This window comes from Squalius cephalus (assembly GCF_949319135.1).
Source record: "Squalius cephalus genome assembly, chromosome: 8".
In the NCBI taxonomy this organism is placed as follows: domain Eukaryota; kingdom Metazoa; phylum Chordata; class Actinopteri; order Cypriniformes; family Leuciscidae; genus Squalius; species Squalius cephalus.
In genome coordinates this window covers 5,652,524-5,668,940 of record NC_137129.1, presented here as the reverse complement: position 1 = coordinate 5,668,940, position 16,417 = coordinate 5,652,524, and the positions used below count along the sequence as shown (strand labels likewise).

Below are 16,417 nucleotides of genomic sequence, written 5' to 3'. Positions count from 1 at the left end.
TGTGTGTGTATGTGTGTGTGTGTGTGTGTGAGTAAAGCCCGGCTTGTATGTCACATTGTGTCAATTGTCTGGTAAGGTCCTGTATGGCAGCTTGATGCCAGTAGCGTTGCTGAATTAAAATGCTTTCCAATGCAATTCCCCTCTAGTTAATGATTTAAAGCGAGGACACATTTATTCCTGTGATAACTAACATTACATTTGAAGGCGTAGGTAAGTGCCTCTTTTGTTTTGGAGCAACAACAAGGGAGTTAAGCAATACTTGTGCCACTTCTGCTTTGTGTTTATATACTGTGTTTTGCAGATACACTCGCTGGAATGAACTAGGTGTGTATTTTTTGAGTGTTTATGGAGACTGGGTTTGTAGGATGGAGCTGTCAGTGATGCAGGCGATGTGATGTGATGCGCGCACGGGTCGCTCATCATCTTTGAATAGCGCAATTTCGCTATTTTTAGTCGCACTTTTTCCAAATGCATATTTACATTTGCAGTTTCACATTTATTCGCGCTATGCATGTTGTGAGAGTAAATGTGGGCTGTTATCTAACCAACAGAAACTGTTTTACATCATGCAGGTTGCTCGCACAGCTCTATTTTGTCCTTGTGCATGGGCTTAAATGTGCATCTGCCTTTTCGTGCTTTTATTGTCGATATTAAATATTAATACGTGAGATGTGGGATTGATTTTAAACACATTCCGTCAGGCTAAAATGCAGCGGCTGTCTGCGGTGTTCACGATGGGTGCTGGATGGCAAATCTAATCTGTGAGTCATATCGAAGATCTGCGTCGAAAACACATCGGTGCATCAACAACATCGCGCTGATATTGAGTGCTCCGTCGGCCCTTATGGCAAAGTGATGATCACGCATAATGTTCAAGAACCAGGGCGGTGGACTAGAGCCAATGCAAAGGCATCTTCCAGCACCCGAGCCCTTTTCGAGGCGTGTTGTGTTTACAAACTGATGTGCAGCACAGTTGCTTTAGAGATGTTGTTTTCATCTGCCCTGCTGCTGCTGATGTTCAGTATTGTAACAACGAATTTGGGTGAACTAACTAGATTAAATTGCTTTATTTAATTGCAAAGTCCAGAGTGGACTTATAAGACACATGCCCACCTGTGTGGCCAAATAAACCCACTAGACATTTAAATGCATTAGGCGCTTTATTTAAATCGAATTTATTTTCGATGAGTCAGCATGACTTATTAAAGAACTGCTGATCAAACTGGAGTTTTAGTGTCTGAGCAACAATTCATCTTATTTTAAAGTCAATCAATTTCTGACTCTTCATCATATCAAATCCATATTGCTTTGCCAATGCAGAAAGCTAGTTTCGAGACTAATTTTTAGGCTCTGAGTCTGTAGTCCCTATATTTTTTTCACTGTCCCCACAATGAATTGTAAGTGGGTAAAGTGAGCTTATTAGGAACAAGGGCGGTGGAGCCGCCCTTGTTCCATGGCTCAATGGAGCCATCCCTAATAATCCCACTTGGCAAAAAAGTTATTTTTCTGTGATTACAATCACAGACAGATTTTTTTGGCTCAAGAAGTTTCTAAAATGTTTTAATTTAATGTGGTTAAATAACTGTTAAATTGTATACAATATTTCTGTTTTTACTGTATTTTTTATTAAATAAATGCAGCCTTGGTGAGCAGCATAAGAGCATTTTTTTTTAAATCTTAAATTCCGATTTTTGAATGGTATTTTATTATGGATAGTATATAAAACAACCAACAACAACTGGGCCAATTGGGCTTATTAGGGTCATTTCCTTGACAAGTTTCCACTTTTTACAGTATATGATTGTCTGCTGTGCAAAAATAAATAATAATTGCATGATTTGTGAAGAAACAAGCGTCTCATAACATTTTTTGTAAATGCTTTCAGGAATCCCCAACAATATGTGATTACACCCAACGAACAACCTGAAGGTATGCTACTGTTTATTTGAGAAGACCTCCATTGTCGAGGCTAAGATGATGAAGACGGAGGCCTCGGCAGAGAGGAATACCCTGAGGAGCGCTTCCCCGCACCGGAACGCCTACAGGGCAGAGTTCCAGGCTCTAAAGAAGGCATTTGACCAACCAAGACAGGATGGAGGCCCCAAAGTTAAGGACCCAGAGGGGATTAGGCAGCCTCGAGGGCGGCAATACGGGGCCCACGTCAGTCGCATCAAGAACATGTTCATGCAAATGGGGACTGAGAACATTGGGTCCAACAGACGAGCAAAGGATGAGACCTCCCCACAGAAACTCAGCAAGCCAACAAACTTCATCAACAAGGCGGATGGGTCGGTGGTCCAGTTACAGCACGGCAATGGAGAGCGGACTGCTAGTGGCCATCATAAATCAAAGTTCTCAGAAACAAGGAAGCTTTTTGAGCAGAGCTCCAGAGATGCTTCACAGTCGCCTGTGTACTCTTATGGCCGAGACAAGAGGGGTTCTCACGAGCATTTGGATGACTGGAGGGGAACACGTTCAAACAGAGGCAGTACGGACTCTTTGGATAGTCTCTGCTCCAGGACAGAGGCCTCATCTCCCACTGTGAGTCAGCTCAGTGCTGTGTTCGAAAATATAGATCAGCAGGGCTCCGGTGCTACTTTCAGAAGAGGCCAGGGAGGCGGAAGGGGGCTGTATTCTCCAGATGGCTTACAGAGACACGGGGAGGCCAGCGAGGATGACACCAGTGCTCGACAGTCTCCGTCAAGTGGTTTTTACAGGACGCGAGTGGGTAGCAAGCACAATATGCCAGTTTCTTCATCTTCAGAAGATCTTCTCAGTCCTAGTCCTCTGTCTGAGGCCGTGGACCAAGTGAAACACGACGAGAAGAAGCCCCAGGAGACCCCCGAGGTGGTTGATGGATCCATTGAACTGAAACCAAAAGATGAGGTAAACTCAACCAAGGTCGTGGACAATTCTTCAGCTGCGGCTCAAGTCAATGACGCTGCAGGAAATTCACATGAGTCTACAGCCACCACGGTCCACGAGGACACAGACGGTCATGTGAAAGAGGAGTCTAGCTGGATTACAGAGGATCAAATTGGAGAACACAATGAGGAATATTGCGGCAATGAGAGAGTTATTTTCACTGCCGATGGAGATGCTTGCTACCAGGGCTGGGGGGAGAGCTGCACAGACTTAGAGGATGACCTGTACGATGATGACCTTTCCTATGACCCAGGATCAGAGATTACGGAGATTCCCGGTCTTCCAGAGGAGGTCAAGGAGGATATTCCACAAAAACGGAAAATTCAATTCAGCTCTGCACCCATAAAAGTAAGTTTATTGACAGTCTTTTGCATGTTAATAGGTCAATGATGTGAATACATTACATATAAAAAATACATAAAAATGCAATTCGTAATGCATTGACTTATTTTAATACCTCTTGATGAGCAACTCACCCAAAAATGAAAATTCCGTCATTAATTACCCATAAGACTTTAAAGACTATCTCCGAAACACAAATTAAGATATTTAATGAAGTCTGAGAGATTTCTGTCCCTCCATTTACAGTCCACGCAACTACTTTCAAAAAGCTGTTTGTCACTACATCAGTTGTGGTAAACAGAAGCTCAGTCATGCTTACTTGACGTGCGTGAACCAATGAGGTTCATTCTCGGAAAATTTAGACTAAACCGCTCAATGCATATGGATTCGTTTTAAGATCTGAAGCGTCAAAGTGGTAGTTGCGTAGATGTCAACAAAGGGACAGAAATCTCTCAGATTTCATCAAAAAGATCTTCATTTGTGTTTCAAAGACGAACAAAAGTCTTACAGGTTTGTAACAACATGAGGGTGAGTAAATGATGACAATGTTTACATTTTTGGGTGGACTAACCCTTTAACAGTATATAACCAACATGAATACAAAGAGTTAATTCCTGTTTTAGATTTTTTCATGGACACTCTTAAATGTCATTGACCCTAGTTTATGTTTTGTAAATCTATGTGTGTATGCTTTGATTTTTTTAAATGGACTTAGTGATGACCACCATCCTGCTATTGAGTTCCTGTTGTTCATCTCATCTGAAAGCATAGTCATAATTTAATCTATAGAGGCCATTAATGCCATTTTATTGATTTTCTCCAATATAGTGAGAGTATTTCTTGTTTTGCCTGCCTATGTTAGTGCTTTAGATAATGAGCAGACACAACCATAAAGTGACATCCAGAGGCCACTCATGCCTGAGGGGAGATGAACACATATAGCTTCTGTCCTCACATGCCTCACTGACTCTCCTTGCTGTAACTTTTCACATCACCACTATACACTTGTCAATCGCTGTTCCTCTACACTATCATCAAGTAATGTTCCCATAAGAGCATGGATAACCACTGTGTTTGCAACTTCTTCCAAGGTTAAGCATGAAGGTAATTACAGTCTGTCTATCGATGTCTTGTGTTTCGCAGGAAGCTACAGAATCTCATTGTTGGAGAGGGGATTTTTATAATGTTAACTTCTCAGAAATGCATTTTACAGTCAATTAGAGTTCTGATAAATTCAGTTAGCCAGCATTTAAAACGGTTATCTTTGATTTCACCATATAATGGCACAGCTGTGTACTCAGACGGTTGTTATTGATTAAAATTGCTGCTGAATGTTTGAGCCTCTGGAAATGTGTTTACAACTCCGGCTATTAACTCAGATTGGAAGCTGGATATATATGTGGAAAATACTCGAAAACCCTGGTTCCCCTGGTTGGATCAGTCCCATAATACACTAAGCAGTGCTGGACCGGTTCCCCTGCCTCTCTCACTGGGTTAACGTGATGTTTGCTCGCTAATCTCCCTCACACGAGCTGAATTTCATCAAGCTGTTGTGTGCCAGAATTAACTGAATTAAAAGGTCCATTAAGGCCAGTTTGTACACCTTTTTGCTCTTCAAGTATTGTATTCTTAGAGTCTCTTAATCAGATCACATCCCAATGCTACTCTTGGTTTCAATTCTTGGATCCTGTTGCTAATTATAAACATGAAATATAGGTCTTCACAGCTGCCGAATGTCAAATGTGTGACGGTGCATTTGAACATATGGTTCAAAATTGGCATAAAATAACAGATGTGTCCTTTAGCTGTGTTCTTCCATAAATAGGTTAGTCATCAACTAAATATTATTAAACAAAGCAAAAGTACTGTAACACATTGAGCAAATAGAAAATGCCAGCTTACTGTAAAATGGCATTGTGCCGGTTGGGTTAACTGTCAACTCAACTGAACTGCCCTGGTCGTTAGCTTGACAAAGAAAGACTTTTTCATGAGTCAGGGAATTTTAAACCCAGGCCACATGCTTTTTCTGCAGACATGGAGGAAATAACAGCCTGTGGTCTGTGTTCACTCTTGAGAAAGAGCCTAATTTGTGGTTAAAACATTGTCCATTCACCAGACAAGACTAGCTTGATGATGAATAGAAGTGTCAGTCATTAATCATACTGAACATTTTCATAATATTTCTTAGTCACTCATTAAGTGGATCGTTTCCATATTAAAGCGTTTCTAAGCGTAATTAATGTAGAGTTGTTGTAAGAGGCTCTTGTGCGAGCAGCTCTAGTGGCTGTGTGGAATAACAGCACTCTCAAAGACTCAGCCCTCCATTCACTCTGACGATTACAAGTTCCTCAATTGTAAAATGATCACAGCATAATTCTCTGATACATCTTGTCATATCATGGAATACATTAGGCTTGTTTTATTTATCATATGTCCATCTCCGTGTTTGAGCTCTTAAGGTATTAATGACCTTGCTTTGTGGTTGGCAAATGGGGTCGTAGCTCTGTTTAGATGGGGTCTCAGATGGCTAAATGCAAGTAATAAAATGCCTATTTAGCATAGCAAAATTAGCAAAACTTTTTGTTGTTACTGTCCAAGGTTTGCATTCATGGACAGGTTGCATAGCATCCCCTCATTCTATTGATGAGCATGTACAGTTAAGTTAGTATTTTTATTTATTTATGACTATTGTGTTATACAGCTGTGAATGTAAAAGGTCTGCAGAGTTTCAAAGATCAAAGTGCACGATAAATTCAGTTATTGTCTCTCAAAAGAAAGAACCGATTCGGAATTACCGAAACGAGTTGTCAGGAATTCCAGTCTCACTTCCGGCTCAAACCTGCATAGGTTTGTAACATATTTGCATAATGCCAGCCTATGGTCTTCATTGGCTGTTCGTGAACAATGTCTACTTTGACCTGCCATCAAACTCTGTAGTTGTAGCTGGGAAGAGTTTGGTTTGTGTGGGTTTTTTTTGCACTGCGAGAGCAAATCCACTTGACGTGCACTTCCAAAGGATGAGGACTTGAGCTCGAATTGATATGGTAAAACCGATGCCATCGTTAGTGTTCGTATCACTGTATATCAAGTGCTGAGGAAGCCTCCGGAGCTGAACTTCAGATATGGTAATGGGTGTTTGGTTTCCAACACGAGCTGTAAGCGGTAGACCAATCACAACAGACTGGGGCATCTGACCAATCAGAGCAGAGTAGGCTCTAGGAAAGGAGGGTTTTAGAGAGACTAAATCCTTTATTGAGTCGTTTCAGACACTGTGAGAAAAGAGCTGATGCTGCAATGTATGTTATGAGAAAATGAAAGTGTTTTTTGACCTTCGATGCAAACTTTGGATGTGAAACTTAAAAATGTAACTTGAAATTTCCCCTTTTGTGCTCAATGTTTTACAGGTTTAAAACAACATGATGGTAAATAAATGATGACTATTTTCATTTTGGGGTAAAATACTGTATCCCTTTTAGAAAGTTTTCTTTCTACAATAAAAAAAAACTGTTAGTACTGTGATGTGTTGCCACTTGATGTCCAATATAAAAATTTAGGTCCTAAAGCAAAATCACGGACCTAGCTGACTTTAAAGGGGACCTATTATGCCCTATTATTTTTTTACATATTTGACATTGTTGCAGCTCCTCTCTTCCCAGTTTGTCAGTAACGCTCTGATTAATGCTCCTTCTGAAAAGCACAATGTGCTCTGATTGGTCAGCTGGACCAGTGTGTTGTGATTGGTCAACCACTTTGAGCATGTTTCTGAAATGTCACGCCCCTTACCATGACTGCCAGTTTCAACAGACTTCAACCAGGCCTCGTCCCTTTATTTTGTGTATGCTTTGGGCAGGAATTAATTAAATGAGGAATTTTGTGATGTGTTTGTTCCCGGAAGAAAACTCAAGACAATGGAGGCATTTCAGGGAGTTCAGAAACAGTGACACTGATATATAACTCCCTTTGGAGTGACTTTGTGCTTTGTAACTTTGCAGACCTTTTTCATGCTCAAACAGCAACATTACACACTAAAGAAAGTTGGAAATGTGAAAAAGCATAATAGGACCCCTGTAATGGATTTATTCCATAGGGGTTGTTTTGTAAACACTGGAGGCAGTGGAGAGCACTTGAAGTCCGTTTCATTGACCTGACTCAACTGTGATTCTACTCGTCTCATGGCCCCAGCATGGCAGTGGGTCAGTCTGACTCTGATAATGAGGATGTGGTATCAACTTGCCCTTTTTATAAATAGATGTTAGTTGCACAAATCAGTTTTACTTCTAGCTTTTCAGCTATCATGTTACAAAAGCATGTGCCTTATCTTAGCAGAACAAGAAATTAAACAAAACAAGAAAGTAAATATGTGTAAGTGTGAGACCAATGTCAAATGTAAACTCAGATATGTTTATATTCACTGGTTCAGTTTAGCAGAACAATCAAGAACTTATGTTTTGCCCATGATATTGGTCTCTTGAGACAACTACTTAGACATGCTCAAGGTCCTTTTGGATTGAGTCAGCAATGTCAGCTCAAAGTATGGGCAAGAGATAAGTGACTCTAAAATGGAGAGGATGCTGCTAAGTATTAAAAAAGGAAGGACTGTTGCTCAAAGGGAAGTAGTTACAGCACGTGGAAAGATTCAGGTATCTTGGATCGACTCTGACTGCAAACTGTGACTGCTCTACAGACATCAGAATAAGAACAGCCACGGCCTTGAAAGTGATGAGCAATCTGGACAATATCTGGAAAAACAAAAACATCAAGAATGAGACCAAAATGAGACTGTGTACAGATCCCTCATACTCCAGATAGCCTTGTATGGTTGCAAAGCATGGACAGGAGTACCGAAGAGAACTTGACTTCACTGTTAAAAAAAAATCTGTTACATTTACGGTAAAATACCGGCAGATGTGGTTGCCAGAAATTTACTGTAAAAAATACGGTAGCAACATTTTTGATTTTACAGACTTTACTTAAATTTACAGTAATAAACCGTATTTAATTATCTGATATAACGTTAATTTACTGACCTATTGAAGTATTTATATCTGTTTTGTACCATAGTAATACACTGACAACCACCAATCACAGTGGAGATGAAAATCACATGATGAATTAAAGCTCATCACAAGCAGCTCTTTCACAAGAAAGTTAGTACTAATATATAGAAGCTGCACAATGTCATTCAAACACTAAACACCATCATGGTAACACGTGAAATTTTAAAAATGCAATAAACATTAATTTAACAACATTAAATGTAACATAAAACCCTAATGTCATAACTGATTAGAAAAAACTAAGAAAACAGTTATTTCAACAAAAATACATCAAATGTGAAGTGTCACGCAGGGAATTGTGGGAATGTCAATTTACGTTTTTTCAATGTAAATTATACAATGACTTGTTCTTTTTCACTTCCAAAATCTGTAAATTTAACGGTATTTTACAGTAAAATTACATTAAATGTACCGTTAGATCTATCACAGTTGTTTACCGTATATAGTAAGAAAACTTTCTCTTAACCAACAAACAGTTTTTCACTGTAGCGTTTTTACAGTCTTTGACTGTTAAAATCACGATATTTTTTTACAGTGTTGTATTCGATATGGCAGCACTTAGAAAACTACTTGGCATCCGCATCATAGACAAGAAACGATGACATCAGAAAGGCCCTCAGTCAGATAGAAACAATCGTGCAAAAAGTGCATGGAAGACAATACCAGTGGCTTGGTCATGTACTTTGTATGGATAAAAACAGGACTGCCAACATCGCACTGCACAGAAGAGTAGAAGGTACCACAAAGAGAACGTCCAAGAACAATGTGGATGTCATCAGTGTACGACGTTGGACAACAAGTGCTAATGAGAATTGCGCAAGATAGAGACAATTGGCGTTTAACGTCGACTCGTGCGATGTTGAAGTGTAATAAACTGGAGATATGGTGAAGAAGAAGATAATGAGAACGCTATTGTAATAAGTCGTTGTGAATTCATTGGGTGTTGTTGCCGTGGAGCGCGTCCACAACAAGAGTTATACATTCTGACTAGCACGCATCTGAGGCGGCGTTGGTGACAGTTGTATTAGTCGTTATATTTGATTATTAAATAAATGATCAATCCCATCGACTCATTTTACAATCCTACTAGCCCTTTATTTAAACTAAAAAACCTTTGCATTCATTTGGTGAGAAACATAGCGTTCTGAGCAGCATTTGCTCACACTGTCATGCAATTGGCTGCTGTAGACGCATATTGCACTATTAAGGCTAACTAACTATTAATTGATTAATTGATCGTTAATTTAAACGACGATTGATCATGGGAATTTGTGTAAATTGACATCCCTACTGTATCTGAGTAGATAGATGCTGTTTACAATATCATGTTATATTAGATTTAATTGAGAGCAAACTAGATCCCATCAGATGAAGCATCAAACTTCATCAAATCAATGAATTCTAGTGTTTGTTTAGCTGTGCCCTTCATTACATGCGTCCTGTCATCATCCTCCTACATAAACTGCACTTACTGGCTAAATGAAATATGACATTAGCTCTGCTAATCTCAGCCTCTTGTTAGGGCATATTTATTCCTTCTTGATTCTCTAATGGAATTAAATGGATTTGAAAGACTGGGCAGCAGTTGAGTGACTGCTAAAATGATTCAATGATTATACTCTCCATTCTTTTCTCAGATGCACATACTGCATATAGACCAAACGGCTTGCTCTGAATCAATCCAGCCTTTTACTATATCAGCTCAGTCCTGTAATTTAGTTAAAAGGGTGAATGGCTATAGTCTAGTTATTAGCCATATTTTAGGTTTCTATTAAATATACATAAACATTCTTTCAGGAACGTGGATGAGAAAAGTCTTTTAGGTGAGTGAGCTGAGTAGCCGAGGATGTTTTATTCATTTTCATTTTATTTGAAGGAATCTTCAGTAGATCAAGGTATTTTTAAAGCATTAGTCCTGACTGGAGAAGATTAAGGTGGCTTTATGTAATTGGAAAAGGGGTATTTCATTCTTATACGGTGGATAAAGATATCTCAGTTGGAGATTTCCTGAACTACTTAGGTAGTTGCTAACTTAAATCAGCCAATAAGCGCATTTTTCTAACCTGTCTCGATGTGTTTTCTATTTAAACAGGAAGTTTGGGCGTCTTTCCCTTTTTAAAAAACAGTCCAGTTACAGTAGCTTAGCTAAAGCACAGCCATGATTTGCTACGTTCTTTGCAGTGGTTATTAGGGGGCGGGGCATTCTCATTCCAGAGAGCATCTGATTGGACAAAAATCTGTGTAGTGCAGGATGAGTCATTAATATTTTTTGTCACTTTTTTCCAAGAGAAAAAAATGTATTTTAAATGTGTATTTCTGCTAAAAGTGAGTTGGTCCCATTTTCTGTTACTTTTGTAAACATGTCTTGGTCTGTTTATCAGGAGCTCTCAGTTATTTTTCTAATTTGTTGAATTTGTTACACAGAACAAACATGCTGTTATGAGATGGCAATTCAACTTCAGAAAAAAATGAACCAATCAAGCAATTTTGATGCTGTAGTCATTGGCAAAGTTCTGTCACGCAATGCATTGTGAATGCTGTGGTATTTTTTGCTTGCTTGTTTCTCTGACATCTGACCCTTTCTGGAGTTGAATTTTTAACGACTGTGGAAACAGAAGACAAGCCGTTCCAGCTGTCCGTGTCAGGCACTAATTCTCCACTGCTCCGTCACAGGCCATCACTGAATCTGTTAGAGAGTGAAGCTCCTGCTTTTTTCCATGATGGAAACAAGGAGGTGTTCAACGCTGACACAGTGTCCTGTATTGTTGTTTGACAGTCGGGACAAATGTGCTCGCTGACTGTTCACCAAGTTGTGCCATTTTCCCCTCACTGTGTGTCCATTGTAATATACTATTTAATGATACTAATATAGTATTTTAGAATATATATTTTATTATATATTTTTGTGCTGCTTATTTTTTTATTGTTGTTTGTTAGGAACACACAGGAAACTTACAGAAAAAGAAAGAAAAAACATAACAATAAGGAAAATAACAAAAGTTGTCATACATTACATATATTCGCTCAGCAATACATTACATCAATATACACTCATGTAAACATTCAAAACAAACATGTATTCTGCAGAGGAGAAAGCTTACCATTTTCTCCATTTGTTCTCAAAGTTTTGTTTTTGAAGTCGAAGTATATGTGTCTCTCTATATTTTTTTTTCCTCTGTTACTATTTGATTGAAACCACTCTTGAAACCTCTCAAATATAACACTGAATGACTTAGGAATACAGAGAGCAAATATACTATTAATAAAAGACCATATAACCTCCCAGAAACTATTCATTTTTGAACATTGCCAAGATAATATGTGCATGATGTGGCTCCTCCACTCCACAGTTCCTCCAACATGGGTGGCGTGACCCCGTTCGTAATGCCTTAATTCTCGGCTTGATACAAAATCTAGTCAAATTCTTCCAACAGTACTCATGCCATTTTATGATATTTCTATTTGTTATATTTTTTTTATAGAGAAAGAATATATTATTATATTTTTAATACATACAGTAGTGGCTAAAAGTGATGTCCGGCCTAGGAAAATTGATATCTTCACCCTTTATTTTATTTGTTATCTTTTAATCATGTATTTATTCATGATTATGTTGTAGTCAGTGTATACTTTTTCCTGTGAGATCTTAGTTTTTCTATGCATTGTATTTTTTGCATAGTAAAAAAACCTGTAGCTGTAGTTTGCATTTTTGACCAAATAATTTTGTCAGATAAATATAACCAAGTTTAGTGTTTTGTTCTTCCCTTATATTTAAAATCTAATATATATATATATATACACACACATATATTTTTAATATATTTTCCTCATATTTGTTTTGATGGTTTAATAGAACTTGTAGGATCATTAAAAACAGTGTACCTATATTTTCAACAAAAAAAAAAATGTAAAAAAATTAAAACATTTTACATAGTCTAAGAACTGTTTAGAAGCTATTATAAATCTTTTGTAGGGAGTATTGAATACAAAGTACAAACAAAGCATTATTAAATGCATATATATATATATATATATATATATATATATATATATATATATATATATAATGCATGCATATTAAGGATAGGCTAATAGCTGGAACTAGCTTGCACATACACGTCGCCTGTAAATGTAACACCCTCACCCACTCATGTGGTCAGTTGATGAATTATGTATTCATCAGACCATGTTACTGATCATGTGAGAAGACTCAGCCAACACATGAGAAATGAAGCATAAAGTAAGCAATTGTTGTCTTGTTTATCCCCTCATGCAGCCAGCTCCCCCTCTCTGTTCTAGCATGCTCCATGTTGGCGGGTGGTGAGGCCTCCAAAGGTATTTCACATTATAAACACATGATTAAAAAGAGTGCGAAATGATGACATTCCAGGCCAGATAAACTGGAAGAGGGTGAACATAACCATATGTTTTGAAGGAGCTATGGTCTTGACACAGAGCAAAAGGCTAATTATGCTTGAGAGTTTCACATCACCTGACTCACCAGTTCAAGTCTCCTCCACGGCCAAAGTGATTTTAAAAGATAAAATGGCTTTTAAAACAATGCTGAGTCACATGGAAAGCTTTTACTACATGAAAGCGTTTAGTAGCTTTCAGCATTATGAAAACATTCAAATAATTGCCATGAAACTGGTGATTCGTATATTATTATGCACTGTGTTTGTTCAGCTACAGAGACTTTTATGTCCCAAGTGTTTATTTGAATTAAAACTAAAAGAATTGTTTGTACTTTTAACGTCAGATTTTTAAAACATATTTTTAATTTTTTTACAATGTCTTCATCATTGTTTTTTGCCACTTTAAAATGTCTTTTATATCTAGATATTAATAATTATTTTGTAATTTTAATGTGCATCTTGTGAAAAGATTTTATAGTACCATTGCCATTAAAAAACATTGGGGTCGGTAAGAATTTTTAAATGTTTTTGAGTTTCATCTTCTCACCAATGCTGTATTTATTTGATTAATATTATTGCAATTTAAATAATTGTTTTCTCTTTTAATATATTTTAAAATGTAATGTATTCCTGTGATCAAAGCTGAATGTTTTTGCATCATTACTCCAGTCTTCAGTGTCACATGATCCTTCAGAAATCATTCTAATATGATAAGACATTTATCATTTATTAGTATTATAAATATTGCTAAAAAAATTCAGGATTCTTTGATTTATGTATTTCAAAGTAACATCATTATTTGAAATAGAAATTGTTTGGATTTGTTTGTAAATGTGTTTCCTGTCACTTTTGATCAATTGAATGCGTGCTTGCGGAATAAAAGTATTAATTTCTTAAAAAATAAATATCTCACTGACCCCAAACTTTTGGATGGCATATCTATTTTTACACAAAATATGATCAACAAAAACACTAATAATTACTAATAAACGGGACATATTTATTATGTGTCATTTCCAAATTTAGTCAAATAATGCAAAAAGTGTGAAAATATTATTTACTGTATGTATTCAGCAGCTGCTAGCTATGAAAAGAGCCTTAGCAAGACAAATATTTCAAAAATTGTTTAATATCGTTATTTTTAGATGTCATTTTCAACTCAAACTTTGATGCATATATTCCTACTGTAGTAGGACATTGTTAGTAAATAAACTAGTGAAAGTGTGAACAAAAGAGTTTTTCCACTGGCGCACATTTTGCCCATAGTTCAAGAAACACGTTTTCATTTTTGAATGTATTTCTAAACAATATGATAGAAAGAAAGTTAATTTGACTTTGGCAAACACCTCATTTTGCAGCCGATACCTGTTTTCAGAGAATAGTGCAGGAATGTGCGTCTGCAGATTTGCCTCTGTGTTGCATGGTTAATCCACTCAGCATCAGCTTCGCCGTCCCTCTGGGAGAGAGCTGTGTGTGTGTGTGTGTGTTGACACTGAAAGAGCTGGCACTGCCTGACTGTAGAGCCATTTAATGCGATCAGTTGTAGCCGAGGCTGTTGCCAGCCTAGGATACAAATGCCGACAAACACTTTCAGTCGATTGTTCTTCTCCTCCCTCCCCGTTTCCCCTCGGTTCCCCGCAAGCATTGCAGTTACCCACGATGCAGCAGGTGTAAAATGCTGTGTTAGAGGCATACCGATGAGCCATGGCTGCTCCGCTAGAAGTGCACAGTGACACAAAGAAGGATGAGAGACGAGACGGATAATGAAGTAATAAGAGTGGGAGTAGAGGGATGGATTATGGGCCTGGCTCAGTTTCACTCGTCCCTGCAGTTCTGTGCAAATTCACTCTTTGCCGAGAAAAATTAGCTCTCGGAGCCTTTGGCGGAATCTCACAACATGCAATAAAAACTTAAAGTGCTCTCCGAACAGGAAAGCGCTTATACAAGCTTACATTTCTTGGCTATTATGCAAGGTAGCAGTTGGAGCCAAAGAGCTCGCAGGCTGCTGGGTTTTAAATATAAGACTGCAGTGAGTGAGAGCGGATCTACTGTAGAGATGAGAAGACAAAAGAGATGTTCTGCCATTGTTTGAAGGCAGCTAACAGGTGTATTGATCTAAACGATGAAGGTGAGGCTGATGATAGAGAGGTGACTGGAGTGGGCCGAATCAATATTACTTGATCAAGAGATACACAAGGATATTTAAGAAAAGTATCGCTGTTAGTCGGACCGAAGCCAAAAGATTCAGCTTGAAAGGCTGCGCTACTAAAAGTTATTGGTGTTTTCTTTTCTGTGGAGTGTTTTTTTTATTTTTTATAATCAACTGGCAGATTCATAATTGAAACCACTGATGCTTTTCATACAGGATCTGAAGTTAAATGCTTTAATTTCTAAAAACGAATTGGAACCATCTCCATATATTTTTGCCTTTACACTTAAAAAATGGCTGCAATGGCATTTTTTATTTTATATTTTATTTTATATAACAGTTTCCCCCTAATATCAAACATGATTCAGCAAAATCCTCACTGAGAGTCACAAATTGTGTTGTGATCCAGTTATTTTGTTTGTTTTAAATTAGTTGTGTTTTACTGCAGAAATGTAGGTTACCAAATAATTGATAGAGACACATTAGTAGTGGAGCGGCTAAGTGCTTATATTTGGCAGAATCGTTCAGTTTATGATACAAGCGTGAAAATTGGCATGAGCAGTCTCCATGGGTCACTTGACAAGAAAATTGTCCGAGCCACTTGAAATTGCAAGATGGCGGCAATTTTTCAAGATGGCCGACACCTTAGTGGAGCAGTTAAGTGATATATTGGTTTATTTGGTGATACAAGCATGAAAATTGGCATGAACCTAATTGCTCCACTAAGGTGGTGGCCATCTTGAAAAATGGCCGCCATCTTGAAATTTCAAGTAGCTGTGGGTGGCTTATTGTCTAGTGACCATCAGAGACTGCTCATGCCAATTTTCATGTTTGTATCACCAAATAAACCACTATATCACTTAACTGCTCCACTAAGGTGTCGGCCATCTTGAAAAATGGCCGCCATCTTGAAATTTCAAGTAGCTGTGGGTGGCTTATTGTCTAGTGACCATCAGAGACTGCTCATGCCAATTTTCATGCTTGTATCACCAAATAAACCACTATCCCCTGGTTTCACAGACAGGGCTTAAGACTAGTCCTAGACTAAAATGTAAGTCTGAGCTGTTTCCACTGAAATAAACTTGCACTGACTGATCTTAAAAATATATCAGTGCCTTTTTAGTTTTAAGATGCACATCGGTAATGTTTTTTTCTAAGCATGTTTATAAAAATTACTTAAATGTCCTAATTGATCTATGGTCTAATCCTGGCTTAGTCTAAGCCCTGTCTGTGAAACCGGGCCTATATCACTTAACTGCTCCACTAAGGTGTCGGCCATCTTGAAAAATGAAAAATCTTGAAATTTCAAGTGGCTCGGACAATTTTCTTGTCAAGTGACTAGGGGTGGGCGATATAGCCTCAAAATTATATCACGATATTTCAAGAATATTTGCGATAATGATATTTATGACGATATAGAAAAAAAAGTTGACAATTTTTTTTATTACATTTATCTCACCTAAATGTTTGCTCACTCATTGTGTTTTTACAATTGGGTAATTTTGTTTTTAAGATTTTACACAACACAA

General features: G+C 37.8%; 1 protein-coding gene across 3 annotated transcripts in view; it reads left to right on the top strand.

Annotated features, from left to right (window-relative positions):
• Positions 1–16,417, top strand: part of ppp1r9a (protein phosphatase 1, regulatory subunit 9A) — a 59,980-nt gene that overhangs the window by 4,174 nt on the left and 39,389 nt on the right. For 2 of the 3 annotated variants that reach the window (XM_079878226.1, XM_079878224.1), the window contains exons 1-2: positions 6–210; positions 1,886–3,273. In XM_079878226.1, the coding sequence (XP_079734352.1) occupies positions 1,975–3,273 (1,299 nt within the window). In that variant the 5' untranslated portion in view covers positions 6–210; positions 1,886–1,974. Of the gene's footprint in view, positions 1–5; positions 211–1,885; positions 3,274–16,417 lie in introns of those variants that run through there. The other variant, XM_079878225.1, reaches the window with a different exon arrangement.